At 44.9% G+C, this 27,808-nt stretch overlaps 3 protein-coding genes across 4 annotated transcripts; 2 read left to right on the top strand and 1 right to left on the bottom strand.

Annotated features, from left to right (window-relative positions):
• The first annotated feature begins 20,324 nt into the window (after positions 1–20,324).
• On the top strand, positions 20,325–22,611 carry LOC9642169 (protein plastid transcriptionally active 16, chloroplastic). Its single transcript, XM_002973495.2, has 5 exons — positions 20,325–20,959; positions 21,028–21,486; positions 21,549–21,617; positions 21,689–21,747; positions 21,806–22,611. The coding sequence occupies exons 1-5, from the start codon at positions 20,450–20,452 to the stop codon at positions 22,542–22,544; spliced, it is 1,836 nt and encodes a 611-aa protein (XP_002973541.2). The 5' UTR covers positions 20,325–20,449; the 3' UTR covers positions 22,545–22,611.
• A 1-nt stretch (position 22,612) lies between these two features.
• LOC9642170 (probable plastid-lipid-associated protein 12, chloroplastic) lies at positions 22,613–24,513 on the top strand. 2 transcript variants are annotated; one of them, XM_024678532.1, is made up of 11 exons: positions 22,613–22,866; positions 22,933–22,986; positions 23,037–23,111; positions 23,171–23,293; positions 23,344–23,535; positions 23,584–23,667; positions 23,724–23,816; positions 23,874–23,927; positions 24,019–24,104; positions 24,166–24,279; positions 24,380–24,513. In XM_024678532.1, the coding sequence occupies exons 1-11, from the start codon at positions 22,645–22,647 to the stop codon at positions 24,459–24,461; spliced, it is 1,179 nt and encodes a 392-aa protein (XP_024534300.1). In that variant the 5' UTR covers positions 22,613–22,644; the 3' UTR covers positions 24,462–24,513. The 2 variants fall into 2 exon arrangements, with proteins under 2 accessions (XP_024534300.1, XP_002973542.2); XM_002973496.2 differs by lacking the exon at positions 24,380–24,513 and having other exon boundaries at positions 22,617–22,866; positions 23,863–23,927; positions 24,166–24,277.
• Positions 24,514–24,591: 78 nt separating this feature from the next.
• Positions 24,592–26,427, bottom strand: LOC9642171 (pumilio homolog 12). Its single transcript, XM_002973654.2, has 5 exons — positions 25,848–26,427; positions 25,561–25,723; positions 25,344–25,507; positions 25,024–25,282; positions 24,592–24,967 (listed from the first exon to the last, which is right to left on the bottom strand). The coding sequence occupies exons 1-5, from the start codon at positions 26,336–26,338 to the stop codon at positions 24,857–24,859; spliced, it is 1,188 nt and encodes a 395-aa protein (XP_002973700.2). The 5' UTR covers positions 26,339–26,427; the 3' UTR covers positions 24,592–24,856.
• Positions 26,428–27,808: the final 1,381 nt, after the last annotated feature.

A 27,808-nucleotide genomic window follows, 5' to 3' on the forward strand; every position in this document is an offset into this window, starting at 1 on the left:
AATGTCCCTAGATTGCGAATTTGGATATGGGACGAACACCATTGTATTCAAAACAATCTTTACATTCCGTAGATATGCCAAATAAGCAAATTTGGACACTTTCCATAAATAACATTTGGGACCGGAATAAGACTAACACAAAAGGCATGATAGCGAGGGTGTTTGGCAGACACGGTAAGGTATCATTTAGCAAATATTGAGGGACCAATCTCAATATAATGAGGGTTCTTGATACTAACAAGTGCAAACCAATGACACAAGTTTCTCAAACCAGGCCGAGTATGCTTAGCAAGAAACACATAAGTTTCCTACCTTATGTTTATCCAATTTAAGTCCGTGTTCATTGACCAGTTTCTCAACTAGCTCAAGTGGGAATTGATAACGGGTCTAGCAATACTGACCTCTTGCCATCATGGCAGTAAGGAAAGAGTGTCCATAAGGACTAGCTGACAAGTATTTTTCGATACTCGAAGTCATATTCGCGACAGCAAGAGCAAGCAACAAGGATGCGAGGTGAGGGAGTTCTATGTGAAATGGAAAGGATTTCCACACTATGAAATGGGAACTAAAGGAGAACCTAGCAAACGCGTGGGATATAGTGAAGGAATTTTTGCAAAGTAGAACTTTATGTACTTATGCAAAATTCAATTAAAGAATCTATTTTGAGAAATTGAGCAATGTCATATGTTGGGACTTGAAGGCATGTTGAAGGTAAGCTAATTAGCATGGGTTAACTAGGTCGACCAAGCATAGGAAACTACGCTCGACCCCCTGCAGGGATGTCGAATCCGTAGACGTATTCTACAGAGGTTGGGTTCGAGTCCCAACCCCCTAGTAAAGCAAGGCTGGGTTCAGGTCCCAACCCTATACTAGGGCGTGGTGAGAGGAGGGGTGTAGGGACACCTATACTTTGTTGTCATGGGCTCTTGGCCGGGGAGGCTAACTTAGGCATACCGCTAAGTGGGGGGATGCCCCCGGAGACATGGTCAACAAGTTGTAGAATTAAAAAGAGTCGTTCGATGTGGGCATCAAACTTCTTCTATGGGTGGTGGAGTTGTAAGGAATCAACTCCCCGAGGTGTCGAAGGCTAAAGGATTCCCGAAAGCGCAATCAAAATGATAAAGAGTTCATCGGATGAGACTGAGTTCGAGATCGAGTCCAAAACCAACTTTAAGACCAAGTTCGAAACTGAGTTCGAGACCGAGTCCAAGACCGAGTCTCAGATTGAGTTTGAGATCTGATATCGGGTCCGAGATCGAGTCCAAGACAAGATCTAAGACAGGGTCCGAGATCGGGTTCGAGATCGAGTCCGAGATCAAGTCCAAAACCGAGTTTGAGATCGAGTCCGAGATTGAGTTTGAGACCGAGTCCAAATACTAATATAGGTCGTGGGGTGAAAGCCCAAAGTGTGTGTTTCCCAGTCTCCCGGGGGGGGGGGGGGGGGGGGGGGAACTACAGGGGGTTTCAAAAGTATAGTAGGGATAGTGAGGTCTAGGAACCAGTCTTGAAGGAACTCTCTAGTGGTGCTTCTAAATTGACTTGAGGTTGAAACTGGGGCTAAGGGGCCTTGGGTGGGAATGAGCATAAACTTGGGTGGTGCCAGAGGGGCCACCCAGAGAAGTGCTCAAGGGAAACTCGCACTCCCGGAAAGGTTGGAAGTGAGGGGGTAAAGGTACCTATACCATGCCGTTAGGCCACAGTGTTTCCCCCCGGTGTCCCGAAGCAAGTGTTGCACCCAAGGCTTGGGATTTAGAGGGTCCCATGATCAAGTCTTATTGTACTAAAGGATGTTAGGAACCTGGAGGCTTGGTGTGCTTGGCTGCTTGTGCTTGCGGGAAGTGTAGCCAAACCTTAAGTCCAATCTAACCCGAGGAGGGGGATTGGGAGAGATTTGAGAATCCGTGGATGTGGATGGCTAACGCTCTATTGATCATGCAGTGAGTAGCTTGAATTTGGAATTGAACTCCAAGCCCATTGCATTACAAAATGAAGGTCTAGTACAATCCCACAAGCACGAGCTCCCCGTATACAATACTTGCACACAAAATGGTGTCAGATGGTGTTTGGCACGATTTTGGCATATCGGTGGCCTAAAGTGAGGAGGATCAACACATAAGGCATGATAGTGAGGGTGTTTGGCAGATATGGTAAGCTATCATGTAGTGATATTAAGGGACTAGTCTCAATATCGTAGGGATTCCCAACACTAGCATATGCAAGTCAATTAATGGGTTTTTCTAACCAGATCAAGTATATTTGACTAATAGCATTCATAAATTTCATCCTTATGCTCATTTGGTCAAGTGCACACATGATGACCAATTTCTCAACTAACTTGAGTAGAGACCATAAAGGCAACTTTCATATAATCATCTATATCTGCTGCTATGAAATAGTTTTCTATATTGTAAACCTAGTCTTCCAAAACTTGATAATCCCGCATACCTCTTGAAATTGGGTGGTTTTAGAGGCTTAAACTTTGAAATTTGTGCAACCTGGGGCAATTGCAAAACTTTATCATCCTTAGAACTTGAAGAAAAGTTTGGTTTCTTAAGTTTAGTTGGTTTAGTTGTTTCAGCTTCTTTCTTCCTCTTCTTGTTCTCCTTTTTCAACTTGCGAACTTCCCTTCGCAAATTCTAGATCTTAGTTTCCTTAGCCATATGCTGCAGTGACATAGCATTTGGCTCTTCCTCTTCTAACTCAGCGTCAACCTCTTCCGCAATATCTTTAAGTAGGAGTTTCCTCCTCTTAATTCACCCATCTAAAAGTTTTAGCATCATTAATATGGTTCCTTTTCACCATCCCGCTAACTGCATGCATGCCTCTATTAGTAATTGAACATGTATATAACATTCTTACTAAATGGTGCAATCCAACTAATCTTACATAGGTCACTTTGGATCTACTAGAAAAGTCTTTGCGTATGCAACTTGAGTTAGAAAATCTGACAAAAGTTGAATAAGAATCAATGAGATAATTTCTCTAATACCAAATGTAGCGTACTTGAATTTGGAGTTGAACTCCAAGCCTGTTACGCTACAAAACGAGGGTCCAATACAATCCTATAAGCACCAGCTTCTCGTATCTAGCATCTGCATGCAAAATGGTGTCAAACAATGTCTGGCACGATTTTGGTATACTAGTGGCCTAACGTGAGGAGGAGGGTACTCCACCGACTAAAGTAGTATAGAGCTTGGGTTTAGACCCAATCTGAATGCAAAACAAGAAGCAACATAGTTTAGTGGAAGCTAAACTAATATCTCAAGTGGTCGGACATGCATTCTAACCACTATCCCTATTATACATTTGGAACCCCCCATAACACCTCCACCCCCGAGGAACACACACTTTGGGCTTTCACCCCTAGCCTCCTTTAGTACCAGGAGTTAGTCTCTGGGACAAACATGAAATTTACTAAATATAGAATGGTGTTAAATCACAAATCCGGAAGTAGGAACAACATTATAAAGTTCAAGACACTCTCTACATTTTATATATATGCCTCTTAGATGGGTTTAAACACTTACCATAAATAGCATATGGTTCTAGAATGGAACCAACACATAGGGCATGATAATGAGGGTGTTTGCTAGACACGGTAAGCTATCTATAAGCTTCTAAATTTGAACTTCCCGAAAGGTCACCTAACCCAGTATTATTCAAACCCAAGGACACTTATCCCCAAATATCCCAAGACCCTTAACCAATTAGAAAAGGGGGTGCACTCTTATTCATGGGCCCTTTCCCTTTATATTTGAATCCCATGGACTGTCTCTCGAGTCATTCCCTTTGGTTGTTTACACTATCATATAGCGATATTAAGGGACTAGTCTCAATATTGTGGGGGTTCCCAACACTAGCAAGTGTAAGTTAACGAATGAATTTCTCTAACCAGGTCAACTATGCTTGATTAATAGCATTTAAGAATTTTGTCCTTATGCTCATCTAGTCAAGTGCACACGTAATGACCAGGGAAATAGCAATACTAACCTCTTGTTATTATGGCAATAAAGAGAGAGTGTCCATAAGGACTGGCCGACAAACATCTTTCGATACCTGAAGTCACATTTGTGACACTATCCTTGTTCTACATCTGTTTTAAATCTAAGCCCAAATTCCACACTATGCTAGCTAGTGGAGTACCCATATCCTCATGTTAGGCCACCGGTATGTTAAAATAGAGCTAGATTCTATTTAGCTTCGTTTTAAATGAAGGAATGGAGCCAAATTCCTAAATATGGAGTTAAGGAGTGAAGGAATTGGAGCACGAAGGAACTTTTGAGTGTACAACCTAAAGAGCAAAGGGATAGGAGTACTGAGCAACTTGAAACAATCCTAGAGCATTTAACATTTAATGCTAGGACCAACACACAGTGGCTCAATGCCCTAAAACTTGGGTACTCCCTTGTCCTTGGACATGTGGTATGTGGCATATAGAGGGTTTAAATTCCACTTTGTGGTTATCCTATAGTTAATCACTATGGGATAAAAGGTGAAAACCATATGTGCTACATTTGGTATCAAAGGATGAGTCTTAACAAGTACTATCCAATGAAATGATTTCTTGGGTGATTTGTGACTTGTGCAGTATGAGAAAGAAGTGATGATTCATAGAAGAATTCTAGAAATATGGAGCTCATGGGCAACTAATCTCATTGCATACGCAAAGATGAAGACAATAATGTAAAGAACCAACTCGCCAAGGTGTCGTAGGCTAAAGGAGCCCCGAAAGCATGGCCAAAATGATAAAGAGTTCATCGGATGGGACCAAGTCTAAGATCGAGTCTAAGACCGACTCTAAGACCAAGTTCGAGATAGTGTCCGGAATCGAGTCCGAGACTGACTCGGAGACCGAGTTCGAGACGGAGTCCGAGATCCGAAACCGGGTCCGAGACCGAGTCTGAGGTCGAGTTCGAGGTCGGGTCCGAGATCGGGTCCGAGATCGAGTCCGAGTCCGAATCCGAAGGATCGAGTCCAAGATCAAGCCAGAGACTAAGTTCGAGTACTAATACGGGTCAAGGGGTGAAAGCCCAAAGCATGCGTCTCCCGGGGGGGGGGGGGCTGCAGGGGGTTCCAAAAGTATAGTAGGGATAGTGAGGTCTAGGAACCAGTCTTGAAGGAACTCTCCAGTGGGGCTTCCAAATCGACTTGAGGTTGAGACTGGGGCTGAGGGGCCTTGGGTGGGAGTGAGCATGGGCTTGGGTGGTGCCGGAGGGGCCACCCAGGGAAGTGCTCAAGAGCAGCTCCCACTCCCGAAAGGGAAACCGACTGCAGTGCTCCCGGCTCATGTGGAGTGGTGCCCCACTTGAGTACCATGCGGCTCATTGGTCCTCGCCCTTCCTAGGGGCTTGGGCCTTCTTTTGGGATGGAAGTGGGGGGGTAGAGGTATCCATACCGGGGCGTTAGGCCACAGTGTTTCGCCCCGACATCCCGAAGCAAGTGCTGCACCTGAGACTTGGGATTTAGAGGGTCCCATGATCAAGTCTTGTTGTACCAAGGGGGGTTAGGAACCTGGAGGCTTGGTGTGCTTGGTTGCTTGTGCCTGCGGGGAGTGTAGCCGAACCTTAAGTCCAGTCTAACCCGGGGAGGGGGATTGGGAGAGATTTGAGAATCCGTAGATGGATGGCTAACACTCCGTTGCTTGTGCAGTGAGTAGCTGAACCCAAGTAGGACCAAGTAGGAGCTGGTACAATAGGCGAGAACCTTGGCGAGGGAACTTAGCACAAGCCAAGGCAGTGTTGGTCGGATAGACGAGGTAAGCTGGCAAATTGGAAAGGAAAAATTTGTGGCTTACAATTTGGTATCGGAGCCTTTTCCTCAGTTCTAGCGAAGGATAGAGGCGGATTGCTGGGAGATGGCAAGGGCAGGGCGTAAGCGAACCCAGGCGGAGACGAAACCTCTGCCGGAGCTGGAGCCTCCGGTCGAATAAGAGGCTATGGATGAGGAATCCTTGCATGAGGAGGACTCTAGTGAGGAAACTTCCAAATAGAAGTCCGGTGGCGAGGTTCGGTCATCCAAGGCTCGATTGGATGTGCTAGAAGGACAGTTGGCACAGACCAATGCCTTGCTGGAGACTCTCGTACGGAAGCTAAAGCGTGACGGGAAGCGGAAGAAAAAGAGAAAGACTACAGATGCTGGCAGCGCAGAAGGTGCAGACCCTTCGGCATGGACTGAGGCAGAACCAAACAAGGTCGAACAGACCGAAGTAGAATCAGTCCCTCAGGCAGTTCCCAAGTACAAACCAAAGCCCCCACCGGTCTTCAAGGGAGTGAATGACTACAAGGTGGTGGAGGATTGGTTTTACGATATGGAGGACTACTTCCGAGCATTGCGATTACCGAGCTCGGAGAAGGTCCCATGTGCAAAACCATACTTGGCAGATAATGCCAAGTCTTGGTGGAGAACGACGGAGGCCAATGAAGGACCAGTGGCCACTTGGGACATGATGAAGGCGAGGATTCGTGCAACATACGTTCCTCCGAATGCCACTCTGCATCTGAGAGATGAGCTGAGTAGGCTGAAGCAGACTGGAACCATCCAGGAATATGTGAATGGGTTCATGGCAAAGAGGATACTTATCACGGACATGGGGGATATGGATGCGTTCCATGCCTTCATATCAGGTTTGCAAACCTGGGCTCGCGGTGAGGTGATGCGTTGGAACCCGACCAACTACAAGGAAGTGTTGGATGCGGCCATCAAGGTGCATTTCAATGATAACCTGCAAAAGGGGAACACGACGGGGTCGGGATCCACATTTAGCAAAGGGGCCAAACCAAGGGGAATGTATAGCAGGGGGAAATTCAAGAAGAGTTTTTCTAAGAATGAGTCCTCGGGGTTCCGGAAAGGCAAATCCGGTGGCCAGCGAGCGAGTGCATGGGGGAGTCAAGCGAAAAGAGACAAACCCACGGGTAAAAAAGTCAAGTTGTATAGCAGCGTGGGAAACAACGTATGCTACAACTGCGGTGAAGCGGAACACTTTTCGAGGGAATGTCCCTACCCGAAGAAGGCCAGAGCCAATATGGCCATCAAGTCGAGTGAAGTCCAAATTGAGGTATATGATCCAGTCCCTAACTCGAAGTTACTCATTACATGAGAAACTTTGGTAGAGAGTCGTTCGCGACATCTACTAGCCCTCCGAGGGAAGCTCGAAGGTAGCTTTATTAAAATCCTTATTGACACGGGTGCTTCGGATAATTTTGTGGCTGCAAACATAGTCTGGCAAGCCGGACTAACGGTGCAGCGGCTAAGTGAACCAAGGACTATAGAGTTTGTTGAGGGTAGCCAAAGCACCGATGAGGTACTTCGACAAGCGAGAGTCGAAATAGGGACATGAAAAGTAGACATGGATTTCACCGTGTTGGACATGGCGGGATTTGACGTGATCTTCGGAATGGATTGGTTTAATCGGTTCGTGGTAGCCCTGCATGGACAAAGTAGGAACCTTGTGGTACTGGCGAATGCCCAAGGAAGAAGATCTAGGGTGGAGGCCCAGAATCTAAAGGTAGGGCAAAGCAAGGCCAAAGATTCCTACTTAAACCTAGTGTCCATGAGAGGACAACTCACTAAAGGAACTAAGGCAGCCTTTTTATGCTTACTCTCGGTGAAGAGTGACAAAAAGACAGGGACGGAAGAAGTACCCTTAGTGATCCAGCGGGTGTTGGACCAATTCCAGGATACCATGCCGGAGGAGCTACCGGCGGGGTTGCCCCTCGCACGACCGATAGAACATAAGATTGAGCTGGTCGAGGGTGTTGAGGCGGTGGTTCATCCCCCCTATCGTTTGAACGAAAAAGAACTCAAGGAGCTCAAGTGCCAACTAGAGGAGTTGGTGGACAAAGGGTATGTTACGTTGAGCAAGTCACCGTATGGGGCGCCAGTGTTATTTGTGAAAAAGAAAGATGGATCTATGCGCATGTGCATAGATTACCGGCTGCTCAACAAGTATACAAAGAAGAACAAGTACCCTTTGCCAAGGATTGAGGACCTGTTTGATAGGTTGGGAAAGGCAAAATACTTCTCGAGGATTGACCTAAGGTCAGGATATGACCAGATCAGGGTAGCTAAGGAAGATGTCGAGAAGACAACCTGTCGAACGAGGTATGGGAGCTTTGAGTTTCTGGTGATGCCCTTTGGGCTGTGCAATGTGCTGGCAACGTTTTCGGCGTTGATGAACCACATCTTTGTACCCTATCTAGATCACTTCGTGGTCGTCTATATCGACGACATCCTGATCTATAGCGAGACGCTAGAGGAGCATGCCAAACACTTGGCAAAGGTGTTTGAGAAACTAAGGGAACACAAACTGTATGCTAAAGAGAGCAAATGTGACTTTGCTCAACAAGAGGTAAAGTTTCTCGGGCATGTGGTGGGCTAGGACGGGCTCAAGGTGGACCCGGAGAAGGTCCAAGCGATCCAAGAATGGGAACGACCATCGAATGTACATGAGTTGAGGGCGTTCTTGGGGCTATGCAACTACTACCGAAAGTTTATCAGACACTATTTGAGAGTAGCCCTGCCCTTAACGGACCAAACAGGAAAAGGGAAGATGGTATGGACAGTGGAATGCGAGGCGGCATTCGTCCACCTCAAAGGGAAGTTGAGGAAGGCTCCCGTGTTGGCATTACCAGACTTTGGTAAGGACTTTGAGGTAGAAATGGATGCTTCGGACTTTGCGTTGGGCGCAGTTTTGAAGCAAGACAACCATCCAGTAGCGTTCTTCTCGAAGAAGTTGAACAAGGCTCAACGGAAGTGGCTTGCCCATGAGAAGGAATTGTTTGTGGTGGTCAAGGCACTCAAGGAGTGGCGACACTACCTTGGGAGACACTTCAAGGTTTATACGGACAATGTGGCAACAAAATACTTCTTGTCACAGCCCGACCTGAGAGCGAAACAAGGTCGGTGGGCCAATGCCTTGGCCGAGTTTGATTGCGAAATTCTGTACAAGCCTGGGAAGAGCAATATTGTGGCGGATGCGCTAAGTCAAAAAGTGAGCTTGAGGTTGGCGATATCCAGCACAACAGCAACCTTCTGGGACGATGTGTGGACAGCATATGAGAACGATGGTCTAGCACAAGAATTGTTGCTAAGGAATCTAGAGGCACGGGAAGCTCACCAGAGAGGTGAGCTGCCAACGAAAGAGAAAACGGGCTATGCGAAACGCAACGGACTCATCTATTACAAGCAAACGAGGGTGTATGTTCCAGAAGGGGAACTAAGGAAGGTAGCCTTAGAAGAGTGTCATGACAGACCTCTTGCGGGACACGGCAGAGTGCCCAAGACGATGGGCTTACTCAAGAGGAAGTACCATTGGCCAGATATGGCTAAGGACGTCCAAGACTATGTAAAGACATGTCCAACATGTCAACAGGTCAAAACCATGACTAAGGCTAGTGGGGGCTTATTGCAAAGCATCTCAATTCCAGATTGTCCGTGGAAATGTCTTACGATGGACTTCATCACGGGACTTCCCCCAAGCGAGGGGTTTGATGCGATATTCGTGGTGGTGGACCGATTTTCAAAAATGGCACATTTCATACCCACCACAACGGAAGTGCGGAAGGTGTGGCGAAGCTATTCCTCGAACAAGTGGTTCGAGTGCGGGGAAGGCCGGAAGGGATCATCTCAGATCGAGATAAGATCTTCACTAGTAGGTTCTGGAGGACTCTCCTGAAACAGTATCGCACCAAGTTGAAATTCAGCACAGCCTATCACCCACAAACAGGTATGGGGTAGTCAAGTTTGGTGGCACTAACACTTCTTGACAGACGGACAAACGGAAAGGGTGAATAGGTAGCTGGAGGATTATTTGCGATGCTATGTCTCGGGAGACCAGACCGATTGGGTAACTCATTTAGGACTTGCGGAAATGTGTTATAACAACTCACCACATTCGAGTATCGGGGTGAGTCCATGGGAAGTCATCAACGGGCGAGCTATTGAAGGTTCTGTGGAACTCGGCGTGGCCGAGTATCATGGAGAGCTACCCGCAGTGGAGGCATTCACGGCGGAAAGACTCAACATTTGGAATCTAGTGAGGGATTCCCTGGAACGGTCTCAACAAAGGCAAACCAAGTACGCGAACCTAAAGCGCCGGGATGTAGAGTTCCAAGTTGGGGAGAAGGTGTGGCTGAACACCAAGAACCTCAGGCTACCAAGTGGGATCAGCCGGAAGTTGACCCAAAGGTAAAAATGCATGTATTCCTGTAAATGAATTGATCTTGAGTTCTTTAAGCAAGTTCGTGGGGCCTTATGAGATTGAGGCACGAATCAGTAAAGTGTCTTACCGACTCCGACTTCCTCAAGAGATGGGGAAGATGCACCTAGTGTTCCACGTGAACTTACTCAAGCCATACTTTGAGGATCCGCTTCGCAAGGACCAAGTAAGACCTTTACCTGAGGTTATCCAAGGGGAAGAGGAATACGAAGTCGAGGCCATCCTCAATGCGCGCAAGAGCAAGTGACAAGGACGCGAGGTGAGAGAGTTCCATGTGAAGTGGAAAGGATTTCCACACTGCGAAGCAACATGGGAACCAAAGGAGAACCTGGCGAACGCGCGAGATCTAGTGGAGGAATTTCTACAAGGTAGAACTTTATGTACTTATGCAAAGTTCAATTAAAAATATCAATTTGCAAAGTTGAGCAAGTGGCATATGTTGGGACCCGAAGGCGCGCCGAAGGTAAGCTAATTAGCATGGGTTAGCTAGGTCAACCAAGCGTAGGGAGCTACACCCGACTCCCTGCGGGGATGTCGAATCCGTAGACGTATTCTACGGAGGTTGGGTTCGAGTCCCAACCCCCTAGTAAAGCAAGGCTGGGTTCAAGTCCCGACCCCATACTAGGGCGTGGTGAGGTGAGGAGTATAGGGACACCTATATTCCGTTGTCATGGGCTCTTGGCCGGGGAGGCTAACTTAGGCACACCGCTAAGTGGGGGGATGCCCCCGGAGACATGGTCAACAAGTCGTAGGATAAAAAAAAAAAAAAAAAGACGTTTGATGTGGGCATCGAACTTCTTCTATGGGTGGTGGAGTTGTAAGGAACCAACTCGCTGAGGTGTCGTAGGCTAAAGGAGCCCCGAAAGCATGACCAAAATGATAAAGAGTTCATCGGATGGGACCAAGTCTAAGATCGAGTCTAAAACCGACTCTAAGACCGAGTTCGAGATAGTGTTCGGAATCGAGTCCGAGACCGACTCAGTGACCGAGTTCGAGACGGAGTCCGAGATCCGAAACCAGGTCCGAGACCGAGTCCGAGGTCGAGTCCGAGGTCGAGTCCAAGATCGGGTCCGAGGTCGAGTCTGAGATCGAGTCCGAGTCCGAATCCGAAGTCGGATCCGAGATCGAGTCTGAGATCGAGCCAGAGACTAAGTCTGAGTACTAATACGGGTCAAGGGGTGAAAGCCCAAAGCGTGCGTCTCCCGGGGGGGGCTACAGGGGGTTCATAAAGTATAGTAGGGATAGTGAGGTCCAGGAACCAGTTTTGAAGGAACTCTCCAGTGGGGCTTCCAAACCGACTTGAGGTTGAGATTAGGGCCGAGGGGCCTTGGGTGGGAGTGAGCATGGGCTTGGGTGGTGCTGGAGGGGCCACCCAGGGAAGTGCTCAAGAGCAGCTCCCACTCCCGAAAGGGAAACCAACTGCAATGCTCCCGGCTCATGTGGAGTGGTGCCCCACTTGAGTACCATGCGGCTCATTGGTCCTCGCCCTTCCTAGGGGCTTAGGCCTTCTTTTGGGATGGAAGTGGGGGGTTAGAGGTACCCATACCGGGGCGTTAGGCCACAGTGTTTCGCCCCGACGTCCCGAAGCAAGTGCTGCACCTGAGACTTGGGATTTAGAGGGTCCCATGATCAAGTCTTGTTGTACCAAGGGGTGTTAGGAACCTGGAGGCTTGGTGTGCTTGGCTGCTTGTGCCTGCGGGGAGTGTAGCCGAACCTTAAGTCCAGTCTAACCCGAGGAGGGGGATTGGGAGAGATTTGGGAATCCGTAGATGGATGGCTAACACTCCGTTGCTCGTGCAATGAGTAGCTGAACCCAAGTAGGACCAAGTAAGAGCTGGTACAATAGGCGAGAACCTTGGCGAAGGAATTTAGCACAAGCCAAGGCAGTGTTGGTCGGATAGATGAGGTAAGCTGGCAAATTGGAAAGGAAAAATTTGTGGCTTACAAATAATTTGAGTGGGTACACATTTGGGTGCTAAAACTTCGCATTCATTCCTTGGGTATGAATTTGATTACTTTTTTGTACCATATTATATGAGCTTTTGCTTAGGCTCATAAGTTGGATTAAGATGTTCCATTTACACGAGTTTGCGCTTGGGCTTATGAGTGAGGTATATTAGCAATTCAAGATTACACTTTGAGTTGTCAAGATTAATGTTAGCATATCAGTGGTTACCATGAGTTGAACTATGTACCATAAGTGAAAGTAAACATCCCCTAGGTTTCTAATAATGGCAAATAGGCTGGTCCATAAATGTTTAGCATAGCATTAGTGAATCCTTCCTATGCATGATTATAAGTGGATGAATCAAAACTGTAGAGATTAATTTATTGGTTCAAGTAGTCATTGTTGTGCTCTCTCATAAACTTTTCTTGGATTGAATTGAAGTAGTGCAAATGCAAGCTTAAGGTTTAATCAAGTTGAGTCCAAAAAGAGAGTTATCAAGGACGAAGGATCAATTATGTAAAAAAAAAATTTCTTAGAGAGATGATTTGTAACAAAGTGTTAACTCATTGCTCGTGTTTACATCATGCAATCAAGAGTCCCTACTTTGATGCATATTAGTTATAATGGTTTTACAAGTGGTGAATCATAGGATAGATAGTGGTGAAACACTAAACCATTTTGTTTATGCTTGCTATTGAAGACTTGGGTTACAATGCTTAACTTTTTTTCAAGGAACCTTGCTATTGCTCCTTGAATAGCTTGATGTTAAATTACTGTTGAGTTTAGTTAGAAAAAGAGTGGAATAAATTTATCCATATTGTGAACAAAGTTAGTGATGGTAAGTGTTGTAAATCTCTATTGGTGAAGTGTGGTATTTATGTTGCATTTTGTCAAATAGAATTAGCATTTGATACTCATATAAAGTTATAAAGTAATAATGTGGGCTTGCTCGTGGTATTGTTCAATTGATGATCAAGTCATTGTGATTCTTTATATCATATTCATATAATAGTGAACAATGTGTTTATGAAGTTGCTTGGTTAAATGATAATTAACCCCAAAGTGGTTGATGGTGAAGCTAGTCTATTTACATGTAGTAGTATTACAGTAACTTTGACTAGATTCACAATAGTTATCCATTATGCTAAACTTAAGTTGGTATCTTGTTTCTTTACTCATAAAGTGTTGGAAAGGGTTATAGCATTCACTTGCTATGGCTTGTTGGTAAATCCATTACACTTGGAGTAGATTATTGGATGGTGAAGGTATGAAGCTAAGGCATTGGTATTGTTAACACTTGTGTTAGTGGAAATAGCATTACTATATTGAGTGATAAGGAATTTTCCTTAGAGCTTGATTATCCATGTCATTTTTTTTGTTAATGTTTTAGCTTTATATTGGATCTTAAACATGGTTGAAGAAGAGTGTTAGTGCAATATAAATATTCAAAAATTTGGTCTTTGTAATCAAGTCTTATATGTTCATTTTCCAATTTGTGAATATCGATGTTGAATGTTGGAAATATAAGCATGATGTTTGATGCTTAAACATACTATTGGGTCATAAGAATTTGTGTTGAAATGAACATATGTGAAGTTATTAATAGGAGGAAGTTAATTGAGTTTTGAAAGTTTGTATTCTTAGATTGAGAGTTATTTTTTCTCTAGGATGGAAATTTTCCACAAACTTTGTTAGACTTTTTCAATGGCTAATCTGTTAATCACTTTGCTTGAAAACCATTCTGTTTTTATAAGTCAATAAAAACTAGTGAAGGACTTTGATTAGCTTAGACCTTAGTTGGTAGTTTGTATGATGCAACTTGAAAGGGATATTAACTTTTGAGTCTAAAGAAATTAAATTGGATAGAGTCTAGAGTTGGTGTAAAAAAGTGGCCATTACCCTTTTCTAGAAAGATGACATTTATGCCTTTCTTCTATAACATTATGCTAGGTGGCAGTTTACACCTTGCATTTTGTTAAACTTTATAAGAGTAGTGAGCTTTTACTAATACTAACTTAGTCTTGATGGCCTTGCACTTTAGCTGAGGATGGTGATGTCTAGCCTAGTTGTTTGAATTTGAGGTGTTAATACCTATATTATAGCTTTGTTTATGAGGAGGTTATGTACCAATATGAGTCTATCTCATAGTCTTTACTATAGTTTCAACTAAATGTTGATCATGCATAATTAGCATCTTCAAGGCATGCTCAGAGTTGTTAGCTAAATGCATTAGTGAGTTTATTGCAGTTGAGTTGGATTCAAGTGGTCATTTAATTCATACTTATCCATGAACCTTTATCTTATATCTAGGGTATTATATTCATATTGGACAAGTATATGACTTGATGGCATAAGTTTAGTGTTTGAGTTTTGTGAAGGGTAAATTAAAGAAAGATTATTGATTGTTCTGCAACTAGTAATTACTTGTAGATTTTGTCGAGGAACGTTAACACTTGCTTCACTTGATGATGATTTAGTGGTGATAAGTTTACTTTACTAGATGGTGTTACGGAGGATTGTGTCATTAAACTTGCATGATTTTTCCATGTTAGCATATCGATTCTACCTTTGTTGATATCATTTAGTTATGTTTAGTCTATGGTGTTAGATTTCATTGAGTTGTGGACGTGGTGAATCACTCATTGATGATGTGTTATTTATAACTGAATATTGTTGAAGGATTGATTTTAGATACTGACTAAGGTATTTTCAACTTTTTGTAACTTGATTGTTAGAGAGCTTTGAGTGATGATTCACTCTTGCTTTCTTTTAGCTTTATTCTAGTGTTGATGGTATTAAAGTGATGCCTTATCATTGATATTACTGATGTGGAGATTCAAGTGAAATAAAATGTCTCTCTGTAAGATTGATATTAAGTTTCATTAGTCTTGATGCAAATAATATTAATACTTAGGCTATAGCTTTGTGTTATTAACATTCGTGCAATTGCTAGTTAGCAACTATATTGGCATTCAAACAAACTGAGTAGTAGTTAAGTTAATTGTATCTTAGAAAGTTGTTTAATAGGGGTTGAGTTTTAAGCTTTTCCTTGAAAAATGATTCAATTATGGATTATACTAACTTTACGAGAGGAAGAGTTAGTGATCAATAATGAAGATGTTAGTTCCTTGTTAGATTTAAGTTAGGGATATATAAATCATTGATGATTCTTTTCATGTTTGTTACAAAGTGAGTTACGTTTGGTTGTAAATGGATTCATAAAGGATCGTTTGATGATCACTTGTTAAGCATATCTTCGTTGTGCTTAACTTTTGGATTGATGCAAACATATTTTTCATTAGCTTTGGCATTATGAAGTATAGTTTTTAGATGTGTTGAGAAGGATATTATGTTGTATTATAATTTCTTCTTTAGCATTGAAGTTAGTTCATATGAGACTCATGATCATTGTTAGGCAAGACTTGGCTATAAACTTCTTCAAACTTTTAGTTCTTTGAGTTTATACTCATTGTTTCATTTGTTAAAAGTTGTTAGGGAAGGTATTTTAGTTTATTATCTTCGATGTTAAAGGTAGTATTTGCATCTAGCAATCATTGATAATGGATGACTATCATCTTGGGATAGTTTATTGTTCTCGTTAAGAGTTTTACCTAGTTATTGTTGGTGATGAATGATTTGCTATACTTTGGGATAATGGATTATTTCTTTGATGATGATTATGCATGTCTCTAATAATAAGATGATTAATGATCTTTCATGATAGTTAGTTGTTCTCATTGATAGCTTTTGGCTTTTCGCAATACCATATATTTTTGTGGTTTGCTCTAGATTGGTCTCTTGAGTTTGAGACATCGATAGGATGTTGCTAAAGTTTGTTTAAGCAACTTTAGTTCTTCATATTATTGACCAAGATCTATTCAAATTGGTTAGTGTGATAGTTGGCATGAACATTGTGTTTGTTAGTTTTTGCAATGTTTATTTTGTTCTATTAACTATTGCTATAGTTGGTTCTGATAGATTGGATATTATTTCTTTTAGATGATAAATTCGTGAGTATTTTATTTGTCAGTCGATGATACTTTATGTTCTTTTAGATGTCTTTTATAAGTTGTTTAATATACTATTTGCAATATTTAATAGTTAATTTTATCATTAAGTTTTCTTTATGATACATTAGCTATTGAATTTGCTGGATGATGAATTCTAAGTTTTCCAATTATGATGATCTTGGCCTATACTATAATTCTCATTTATCAAATAATAACTTAGAATACTTTTGTGTTCTAATCTAAGATTTATTCACTAATACTTAAGTCTCTAATATATCATTGTTTATGACTTTGATATTGTCCATCTATTGATCTTTGGGTTTAGGCCAATATAAGCAAATTGGCTTCAACACTTTGTGTGCATGGTAAAATCTTTAGTTATAGGGTTAACTATTATCGACTGGTCACATCACTTACCTCTCTCTCGATGTTCCTTATTTTATTAAAAAGGGCATGATCATAATTACCTATTTATAATCTATTTAAACCTTACTGATAAGTTTGGTTTCTTTGCTCAACAGGGTTAGGGCCTCTAGCTTCTCTCTCTATGCCATATGTGGGTAGGGGCTATTACTCTTTTGTAAGCTGGGTGACACCTAGAGCAGCAAAGGTGGCTAACTCTATTAGTCATTTTCTTGTCGGCAATGGCCAGAAAGTGTTTGAGTGTAGTGCATTTGCATTAGACAGAGAGGTTACCTTAACTTATTTAAATTGGTGTATTTCTCACAAAATATGAATACCATGAACTTTTTCTAGAGTTATTTCCTTGGCGGTATTCTAAACTAGAGTATGTATTGACGAGAACGTCGATCTTCCCTGGGGGGAGAGTGTTGCAAATGTGACTTTGGGTATTGAAAGTTATTTGTCCACTAGTTCTTTTGGATATTCTATTACAATGGCAAAAAATTGGTATTGCTGAACCCTTTATCAATCCCTTTTGTGTTAATGAAGTTAACTAGGCATTTTGAGTATACTTAGACCAAACGAGCATAAAGACAAAATTCCTACATGCTATTAGCTAAGCATATTTAACCTAGTAAGGAGTTACTGTCTTATTCTATCTTGCACTAGCTAGTGACAAGAACCCTTGCGTATTAAGACTAATCCTTTAATATCGCTAGATGATAGCTTATTGTGTCTGCTAAACACCCTCACTATCATACACCTTGTATTAGTTTCATTTGGTCCCAATTACTATTTATAGTAAATGTCTAAATTTGCTAATTTCGTATATCTATGGAATGTAGATATTGTCTTGAACATAATAATGTTTATCTCGTGTTCAAATTCACAATTTAGCACCATTCCATATTTATTAAGTCTTGAGTTAGTCCCAGAGATTAACTCTTAGTACTAAGGATGGCTAAGGGAGAAAGCCCAAAGTGTGCATTCCTCAAAAGGGGGTTATAAAGGGTTTTAAATGTATAGTAGAAATAGTGGGTAAGTTGAGTATAACTAACTAACCTAAGGCATAATTTAGCTTCTGTTTACGTGCCTATCTTTATTTTGCATCAAGCTTGGGTTTAAACCCAAATTCCACACCATACTAATTGATGGATTATTCATATCCTTGCGTTATGCCACTAATATGCTAAAATAGCGCCAAACTCCATTTGGCTTTGTTTTGCATGTTGATCCTAGCATTAGGATAGATGTTCTAAGACTATTCCAAGTCACTCGATGCTCTTGTCCTTTTTTTTTTTAGGTTGTACACTTAGGAGTTACTTTATGCTCCAGTTCCTCTGTTCTTTAACTCCATGCTTAGGAGTTTGGCTCCATTCCTTTATTTAGTGGCCCAAGGCCTTGAAACTTAGGTTCAATTTTGCTGTCCTTGGACATGTGGTATATGGCACGTGGCATGTGACATATGGCACATAAGGGAGGGTTTAGGTTCCACTTCGTAGTTATCCTATGGTTAATGACCATAGGCTAAAGGGTAAAAACCACATATGCTACAATATTAATCTTTTAAAAGTATGATATTGCAGCGTATAGCGAAAGTAATACATGGATTGTTATTTCTTGAGAGGAATTAATCTCTTAAACTTGGTTAATCAATTCACTCTGACTTAAACTTCCTTTGAGTCTTTTGACAAATATGTAATTTTATTACTGTTGTGAAATAGATAAGTATAGTTGCTGATAACTCTATATATTTGACAATACTCCAAAAATGTTTCTTTATGAATTTTCAATAAAAGTTTATATTTTCCTCTTCAAAAGTGATTACTAGCCTCTAGGCAGAATAATGGACAAGGCTGATTAACTTATCACCTCGATGAAGATAAATAACCATTATATATATATATATATATATAACCATACCATTATTGCAAGGATCCATCCAAATATAGTAATTGCTTACATCTTATCATAAATTAGTCACGAGCATTTAACCAAAAGACAAAGAGATTAGGGATTGGGAATTGGGAGTTTTTCCAAATTCCATAATCTTAAATTCAGCTAACAATTACAAGCACATTAACGCTACACAGAGTTGGAGCGCCCCCCCCCCCTCTTTTATATGTTATCTCGTACTATGCTCTACTGCACTGTATTGACAAAGTAAGTTAGCCAACATTAATATGTACACCAGACTTGAAGATGTTGCAGAAGAATGAGAGTAAGCAAAACGCTACATCAATAAGGTAATTTTACTTTCTAAAACTCAAACGGATTCAGAGTCCGTACAAGCCATATTACATGTTCTAAATCCATGGGAGTGGTCAGACTGCAGGTAAGGCCACCTTCTATGCTTATTTATACCAAACTTTTCTATTACCTTTGCAGCAATTATATCAGTCGAATCTACAGCATTAAAGATATTCGAAAATCCATGCTACCTTTGTACACGAAGCTAGTCAGCCGCCTGAGTATTTGGAGCTTTGGTCTTTTATATCTTGTATTTTAATTTCTTTTGTTCCTAACGGTGGTGTTATTCCAACCATAGGCACTCGAAGATGGGTGAGGGCTCTCAATCTCACTATCTAAGTCCCTTGGAACTCCAAGGAAGAGTAAGTATAAGTTTCAAACATTAGAAACCAAACGTTAAGGTGGGACGATGGGCTGAAGTTTACGACGGTTTGACTTTCGCTGCAGTGCATCGAGCAGGACATATGGTACTGAGTACACAGTCACAACGAGGACTCGATTTTAAGGCTTTCTCTCTGGAAACCCACCACCGCGCTTTCACAAACAAGGATCTACGTAAAAAAACAACCTGCAAAACTTTCTAAAGAATAAATTCTTGGTGCTGGGGTTTCATTCATAACGTTCTTCTAGCTACCAAGTATAGAGAACGTTTGGAGCTCAATCGACTTCTCCAGATCTTGAGAAGCCATCAAGGAATCAGCAAGGACATACCAGGTGTATTTTGGAGAGTTCTGCAACAAGCTAAGTTGTCTCAAAGACGGGAAATGGCTCCATGGTCTTGTTTCCAGTTCCCGCATTTGGATTGGATCAAACACATTTTGGAAACACACTCTTAAGTCTATATAGCAAGTGTGGGGCGATCCAGGAGGCTTTACAAGTTAGTATGGAGCAGAGAAATGTTGGTGATGATCTCGGCATTTGCCATTTGATGAGGCATAATTGCTTCACTCGGCTCTGACGTTCGTAGACACGGACTTAGTCTTTGGAAACTTATGAGAAGTGTGGATGTCTCCGGAAAGTGTTTGAGCGGATGATCGTGTCTCCTGGACGTGGATGGTGGCCATGCACGCTCAACACGGTGATTGCCAGAAATCGTGGTTTTTGGAAAGATGTAGCAAGGTGGCGTCAAGGCACTTTCACGGTGGTTTTGTTTGCATGTTCGCTGGAGCGAGTTTGGGATAGAACCCTCGAGAGATCATTACACTTGCATGGTTGATCTCTTGGGACGGGCTGGGAGAGTGTTGACGATCGAATTCCTCGACTAGCAAGCCGGATCTAGCTGTGCTCTTGAATTCGTGTAGGAGTTTTGCGGATTGGGAGCGAGGATAAAGGATTGCCGGTGGCGTGCTCGATCACGCAGATTCCAGCTACTTACAAATTCGCAACTTTAAAGTTTATTGTTCCATAGGATTGGTGTGGCGATCTACGGCTGTGGTAGTTTATCTTTACGCCACGTGGCGGTTCCTTATTGGCAATATTTTGAGGAATCAAACGGATATGCTTCGCCATGGCGGAAGAATAGGTCAGTCTGGAGGAGACGCTGGTCATCCAACGCAATGCGCCCGTCTGGATTGAGGATCTACCGGTAAGGAAGGATATCACAGCTCCCTCTTCGCGCCGACAATGCTGCTGGAAGTGGGATCGCTGCGCAGCGCGGGCAATGGGAGCTACTGCCTGGCCACATTTCCCGGCCGGAGTGCCAAGAACAGGCAATCGCGCGTAACGATTGTATGCGCCCGGGGCAAGGCGATTGATGGCAGCAGCAGCAGCAGCGGCACCAAGAGATTCCCTTTGGGTGGCACCAGAAAGAAGATCAAAGACGAGGAAGGCAGCGATGGCGAGCAGGAATCATCGAATGGCGCTCTGAATTTCGGCACGCAGCTCTTAAATCTCCCCTCCAGGAGGGACAAATCTTCTCCCCCGGTAAAGAGTGGAACCAAGAAAGAGCTCGCTTTGTCACTGGGTCTTCTTCGCCGAGCTCCCGACGCTAAGACAGTGTTTGTGGCTGGAGCAACTGGTCAGATCGGCGCTCGAGTCTCGCAGCAGCTACTCCGGAGTGGATTCACAGTCCGTGGAGGTGTCCGCGATCTCTACTTCGCCCAGCAGCTCGCGGAGTTCGCTACGCAGTATGGGGTGAGTGGAAAGATAGTTTGGTTTATATCCCTTGGAGGAGATTTCTCACAGTGTTCTCCGGCGCGCAGGTGATCAGCAGGGACGAAGCACGGAAGATCAACGCAGTGGAATTCGATTTCAAGGACGTAGAGTCGATAGCAAAGGCTATAGGGAACGCAGGCAAGGTGGTGGTGACGGTCGGTCCCTCGGAGGATGGTCCTCGGGGCAAAGTCTCGGCAAAGGATGCCCTCCAAGTTCTAGAGGCGGCCAGTGTAGCACAGGTGGGGCATGTTGTGGTGGTGGCCGAGGCTGGCGGTGCGTCGAGCAGCGGCGGCGGTCCGCTGGCCTTGATCACGGATTTCTTCAGTAAGTTGTTCAGCAAGGGTGCAGAAGTCTCGACTGATTCGTTGCTCGATAGTGTTGTGGACACGGAGCTGAGGTTTACGTTTGTCAAGGTGAGCTCCACCGAGGGTGTGGATGATTTCAGCCCCGACGGAGAGAATGTAGTGCTGCTGTCTGAAGGGACGTATAACCAAGGCACGGGAAAGGTACCGATCGAAACAGCTTGCTCCTTTTCTCTTCTTACGCATTGGAGTTTCTTGTGTTCCAGGTATCGAAGTCTCAGCTCGCGTCTGTTGTAGCGGGGATCTTTGCAAACATTGCCATAGCAGAGAACAAGGTTAGTTCCCGTTCCCATGCACGTAATACGTAAAAGGGGAGTTCCTTACAAAGTTTGGCTTTGCGTTTTAGGTGGTCGAGGTTGCCACTGTTGAACCTGGATCATCCAAACCCATTGAAGAACTACTAAGGTGCTCAAGTTATCTTTTCCTTCCTCTGTATGATTCTTCTAACCCGCGCCCCTGCCAGTGCTATACCAGAGGATGGAAGACGAGCTGCATTGGCGGAGGCGCGAGCCAAAGCGGAGGCCGAAGAGCGGCAGAGACAGCTTCGGGAGCAGGCAGAGGCCGAAGCCAAGAAAGCGCTGGAAGAGGCGAAGGATGCCGCTGCTCTCGCCAACGAGCTGGAGGAAGAGGCAAAGGAGCTGGCTAAACAGGAAGCACAGGCGGTTGCCAACGCTCAAAAAGCCAAAGACAAAGCCAAGGCCGCGGCAGCGTCGCTGGAAGCTCTGGGGGCAAAGATGAAGGATATTGGAGCTTCCATCAGCGAGACATCGCAGAATGGCTTCGGCGGTTTCTTCAAGCGAGGCATGGCTGGTCCTCCGGCCGAGGAAGAAGAAGATGTGGAGAGCAGCGGGACATCCCAGAATGGCTTTGGTGGTTTCTTCAAGAGAGGCACAGTGGCTGCCAAGAAAGAAGAAGAGAGTCAGGAGGAGGAAGAAGAGAAGCCAAAGTTTGGTCTGGGAAACTTGTTTACGAGGAGCAAGGACACAGCATCATCAGCCGAGACTCCATCGCCAGCAAAGAAAGTTCCTTCTACCAAAACGAAGACCCCAAGTCCTCCAAAGAGACGATCGCCACCACCGCCACCACCGCCAGCGATGAGGACGAAGGCTCCGAGAGAGACGAGCAAGGCCCAAAGCTCGGCAGGAAAGAAGAGTGTGCTGGGAGGATTGTTCAAGCAAGACACGATATATATCGACGAGTAACACGATAGTATATTGTACAAACCATGATATCGTCTGTAAATCAATCAAAAAGAGATATTTTGCGTTGTATGCTTTTGTGTGGAGGAAGTTGCTTGCTGCTATGGCGCAAAGTGGTGTGTGTGGGATTGAGAGAGCAAGGCTGTGGAGAGATGGAGGAGGAGTTTGTGCTTCTTTGAAGAATCGACCATGGCCATTGTCTCGTTTGAGAAGATTTAAGATTTCTTTGGTAGTAGCAGCAGCAGCTACTGGCGAGGAGGCCCTGATTGATGCGTTGGTTGGAGTTGGAGGGCGAGGCCGGAGTGCCAGCCAAGAACAACTCAAGGTGAATTTCATTGTTTTACCAGAAACCATTTTCTATATTTATATTATATTGTATTTATTTTTCCAGGCAATTGCGAATGCTGTGACAGCACTTGAGTCGGAAGGAGGCATCGAAGAACCTGTGAGTGATTCAAAGGAAAGAGTGAGATTTTGAAGATTCGATTTGTGAAGACAAAGTCGGAGTTGATCGAAGGCGTATGGAGATTAATGTACACAACAAGGCCCAGCACTGCATCCCCGATTCAAGTTAAACCTTCTACTACAACCATTCGTTCATTTTATTCACTGCCTGGACTTTTTTGTAGAGGACTTTTGTGGGAGTGGATGCATTTACAGTTTTCCAAGACATCAAACTCAGCGATCGCAGCGATCAAAGAGTGTCAAACATTGTAAAGTTTTCTGAGAAAATTGGTGAGCTCAAAGTGGAGGTAAGCAAACATAGTCTGCTCGTTTCTTTAACTTTGGAGAAATCTTCCAGGCCGAAGCCTCAGTTGCTAGCTCCAAAAGGATCAACTTTCGTTTCGACCGGGCCGCATTCTCTTTCTCGTTCCTTCCATTCAAAGTTCCATACCCGGTTCCTTTCCGTTTGCTGGGTGACGAGGCCAAAGGATGGCTCGACACAACTTATCTCTCTCCCTCTGGAAATATTCGAATCTCAAGAGGCAACAAGGTACACAATTAGACGATTAGTATATCACTATCACATTGGTTTCTCCAGGGGACAACCTTTGTCCTGCAAAAGACCTTGGACCCCCGACAGCGGCTGCTTGCAGCTATATCCTCCAAAAAGGACGTCGAAAAGGTCTAAGAAACGAGATCTTAGTTTCTTTCAAGACTCATACTTGTTTGATCTTGAAGGTGATTGAAGAGCTGGTTGAGCTCAACTCGACGGAGTCCCCGGCAGAACTGGACGCATTGGCAGGGAAGTGGAAACTAGTTTGGAGCTCGCAAGTAACTCACAAATTACTTTCACACCTTTTCTAAAATACTTGGCAAGTTTTGTAACAGGGCAGCGACGCAAACTGGCTGCAAAAACTCACGTCGGGCCTCCCGAGCTGGCAAGTAAGTTTAAGTGTTGATGCTAATATAAGAAGACGAAAAGATCTATAGGTACAAAGATCCATACATATTTACATAAAAGAATGTGCTGCAGATTGTTAAAGCAGCAAGCGGCGATCTCGAAAATCTGGTGGAGCTGCTGCCCGGATTTCTGAGCCTGAAAGCCAGAGCAACGTCAGAGTAAGCACTTTGTCTTCCATTCATAATTGCGATTAAATTACCATTAACGTGCTAAATCCAGAGCCACCTCTAAAACGCGGCGTCATGTACGGATACAAGGAGCGGCCGTACAGCTGTTGGGCGGATCGGTTTCGGTTCCTCTCAACATCGAAGGCGCCGGCTACGTAGAGCTGACGTGAGCATATTCTGTCACCTAGACAAATATTCTGCCATCACCCGCGGCATATTCTGTCTCTTTGACGTACATTCCGTCACGACCTTTTTTTTTCTTTCAGGTATCTGGACAAGAGGATGAGAATTAGCAGAGGGAACAGAGGGAGCACATTCGTGCACGTCCGCGACGACGACCAGAATTGATCCATTATATGTTTTTGATTGATTGATTGAATTGATTGACAACAACAACGAACGACGATGGAAAATTATGCCTGTTCTACATGATCTTCCCCTTCCCCTCCTCCTGTAATAATAATAGTAATAAGTATTGTTCATACAAGCCCCCGCCCCATCCCCGTGTGATCTTATATAAAACTTGGTACAAATACTGTTACTTGGACCTCCTCGTGTTTTTTTTGGGATGTTTTTTCCTTCCATAGCTTCGAATGTAGCAACTTTTGTGTGTCAGATGTGCGGCCTGTGACTGATTATACATGCCCGACTCCAAAGTGAAAGAGGAAAGAAAGACTAGAGCTGAGTGAGAGCGTTTGTAATGCACCTCGCGCGCGAAGTAGCAAAGCCCCCGAGCTTTGCTCTCACCTCTTGTTGATGTTAGCCCGGGAAAGAATGCGCTTCCCGAAAGGGCTGCTGCGTAGCACTGGAACGTGTGGGCGAATAGCGTCCACTAACGCCGTGTGTAAAGATCCCTGCAAACGTTTCCAAGCACGAGATGGAGCAAAAATCGCTTTTTTCTTTGAGGTACCTTTGCGACAGAGAGAGCACACTGGATGACGTAGTTCGCAAAAGGATCCTGGAGCAGCTGGCTCAGCAGGGAGCTGGTGATGATCTCGCGAATGATCAGAGCGCGCGAGTCCTCGGACGACTGCTTGAGGCACTTCTCCACGACATTGCTGCTAAACTTTTGCATGGCGAGCAACGCGAAGTTCCCTTCCAGCCTGTAGATGACGTCCAGAGTTATCCAAGATTGTTCGAGGTCGAGGATGTACTGAACGACATAGTTACTGCAAAAGGGAAAGGACGGCGTTTAAAGTTAAGGCAAAACCCCAAGTGTAAGTGCTGTACCCGTATTGGTCTTGCGAAAGAATCAGAGCATTTGCGGCGATCTCGGAAACAAGAAAATGGCACTGTGTTCCCGAGGCAAAGTCAATACAGCGCTGGAGTACGCAGCAGCCATGCCTGTGTGTACCAATATCCACACAGTGCCGTGCCGCCGCATCAATAATAAACTGCGATCAGAGAGTTGTCAACGAAAACGAGAAATCTTTGGCACTGCTCGTACCTGGATATCTTCGTTACTGAGCTTTTGCAAGCATTTCTGGACGACGTGATTTCCATTAGAATCCTTGATAAGAGTCACTACGCCTTGCATGAGCGAGCTTGTCACCATGGAAACTTGCTCTGGCGACTTGAGTGTCTCTATCAGTTTTTGAACAGCACGTGTACTGCAAACAGCAACAGACACAAGAGTTAGTGATTGGAAAAGAAAAAAAAGGAAGAAACACAGTCAGTCAGTCATGAAAAATTCTCTATTTTCTTCCTTTTTCTCTCGGTCTCTCAACATCATACCCGTGCATATTCAAGGAGATGTTGACGAGCTCCCCGTTTCTGGTGACGACACGCAAAATCTCCCTGCGCTGCGTGTCGTTGGAAACCTCCAGGAGTTTTTGGACGAGGTAGTTCCCGAAAGGGTCAGTCATCAAGTCTACAAGGTGATCAATCACCTCCGCAAAGATCTTGTCAATCTCCTCCAAACTCCCCTCACTAAACTTCTTCTGCAAGAACCGGCAGCCGTGCTGATCCTTGGCGGTCTCGTAAATCCGCCCCTCAATCTCCTCCAGCGACGTAAACTTCTGCTGCTGCTGTTGCGTCGAATCGTAGAGCCCCCTGAATTCCCCGCTAAGATCACTCTCCTGCGACTCGGTGCTCGCCGAGCGCTTCTCACTGCTCGTCTCATCGTCACGGGCAACCTTCCTCCGGGCCAAACTCATCGACGCAAACGAGTTGGACAACCCCTTAATCGACGGCGCTTTCCTGCCCGAGAGCGATCTCTCCGCCATGGACGCAGCCAGCGAAGAAGGTTGATCCCTGGCCGTGGTGTGAAGAAACGGGCAGTTCTCTCCCCGGCTACAAACTCCCTGTAAGTAGAACCGACACACATTCCTATTGCTGCCAGCTCCGGAGCGAGGAGACCCCTCCAGATTCCCTGACGCTTGAAGTGCTTCCTGGTAACGCTGCTCGGACGAGCACCAAAAATTCCGGAGCGCTGCCAATTGCTGTACCTGCCTGGCAAGAGGATTCTCCAGCGAAGAATATCTTACACCGCCACCGCCATTGGCGCGATGGTGAGAGTAGAATCCTCCTGCTGCCCCTGGATTGCCATAGAACTGATCACCGTGCTGCTGCCCAGCGTAGAAGGCGGCGTCGATCATCAGCTTTTGCTGCTGCTGCCTCTGGCGAGCCCTCTCCTCGGCAATCTGTTGCTGGAGAAGAAGCCGCTGCTGGAAGAGCGCTACCATGTCGAGATTATCGTCATCCACAGCGTCTTGCTGGAACCGATTGCTGCGATCGTATTCTAGGAAGGAGGAATTGTTTACCAGGTGATGCTGATGCCACGCCGCTGCCGCCTGGTGGTGATCGTACACGAAAGGCGCCGCTCCCATCGCGCTAGTGTACATTGCGCCGTCGTCGTCGCGGTCGGCTGCGATCTGGAAATCCCTGGACATGATCAGCGGCGCCGTGCCGTTCTTGCCGGGATCCAGCAGCGCGTAATCGAGACCTCGGCTCCCAAGATCGTCGCGAGAAAAGCTGGATGACGATGCTGCGGATGAATGCATGGCGCCGCTGGCGCGATCGACGATCCCGCTGCTGGCCGGCCAAGAATCGCGCTTCCCTATCTAGGATCGATCGATCGATCTATCGCGGCGAGGGAAATAAAAAAGGGGGATGGCCTAAATTGGCCACATTAACCCAAACCCGGAGCTGTCCGTGCCGTTTGAGCCATCGCCCTAAACCTTAAACCTCCCGCCCGTACGGCACGTTTGTGTGGTGGCGGTCGTGTACGGTCGTCGTTTTGAATGCCGGGGGGCGTTTTAGAGAGAAACTTCTAGCCGCCTAGATACGGCGCCAACCAGCCTACGGGTGGGACCCACGTGGCGCCGCCGCCATGGGCATAGACACATGTTTCTCTTTCTCTCACGCCATCAGGAACCCTAAATTTTCACGACGAGGATCCCCCAAATCTCTCATTGAGCAGGGATTTAAATTCCTGGTAGCTCAGCTGCTGCTGGCCGCCCTCCCGCAGCGCTTGGTGGAGCTCCGCGCGCCGCTGCGCCTCGATCAGGGTCACCTTGTCATCTGGAGCGCAAATTCCTCTCAACAATCCGGAATCCGATTCGAGCAGCAAGGGATGGATGCGGGGTACTTACAGAAGCCCGTCTTGATCATGAAACCCTCGATCGCCGCGCCGAAAATCGCCGAGACGATGGCGACCTTTGCGTACCATTGGCGGTGCTGGACAAGATCGCGCA

The sequence above is a fragment of the Selaginella moellendorffii genome, unplaced genomic scaffold, assembly GCF_000143415.4.
Source record: "Selaginella moellendorffii unplaced genomic scaffold, v1.0 SELMOscaffold_22, whole genome shotgun sequence".
NCBI lineage: Eukaryota > Viridiplantae > Streptophyta > Lycopodiopsida > Selaginellales > Selaginellaceae > Selaginella > Selaginella moellendorffii.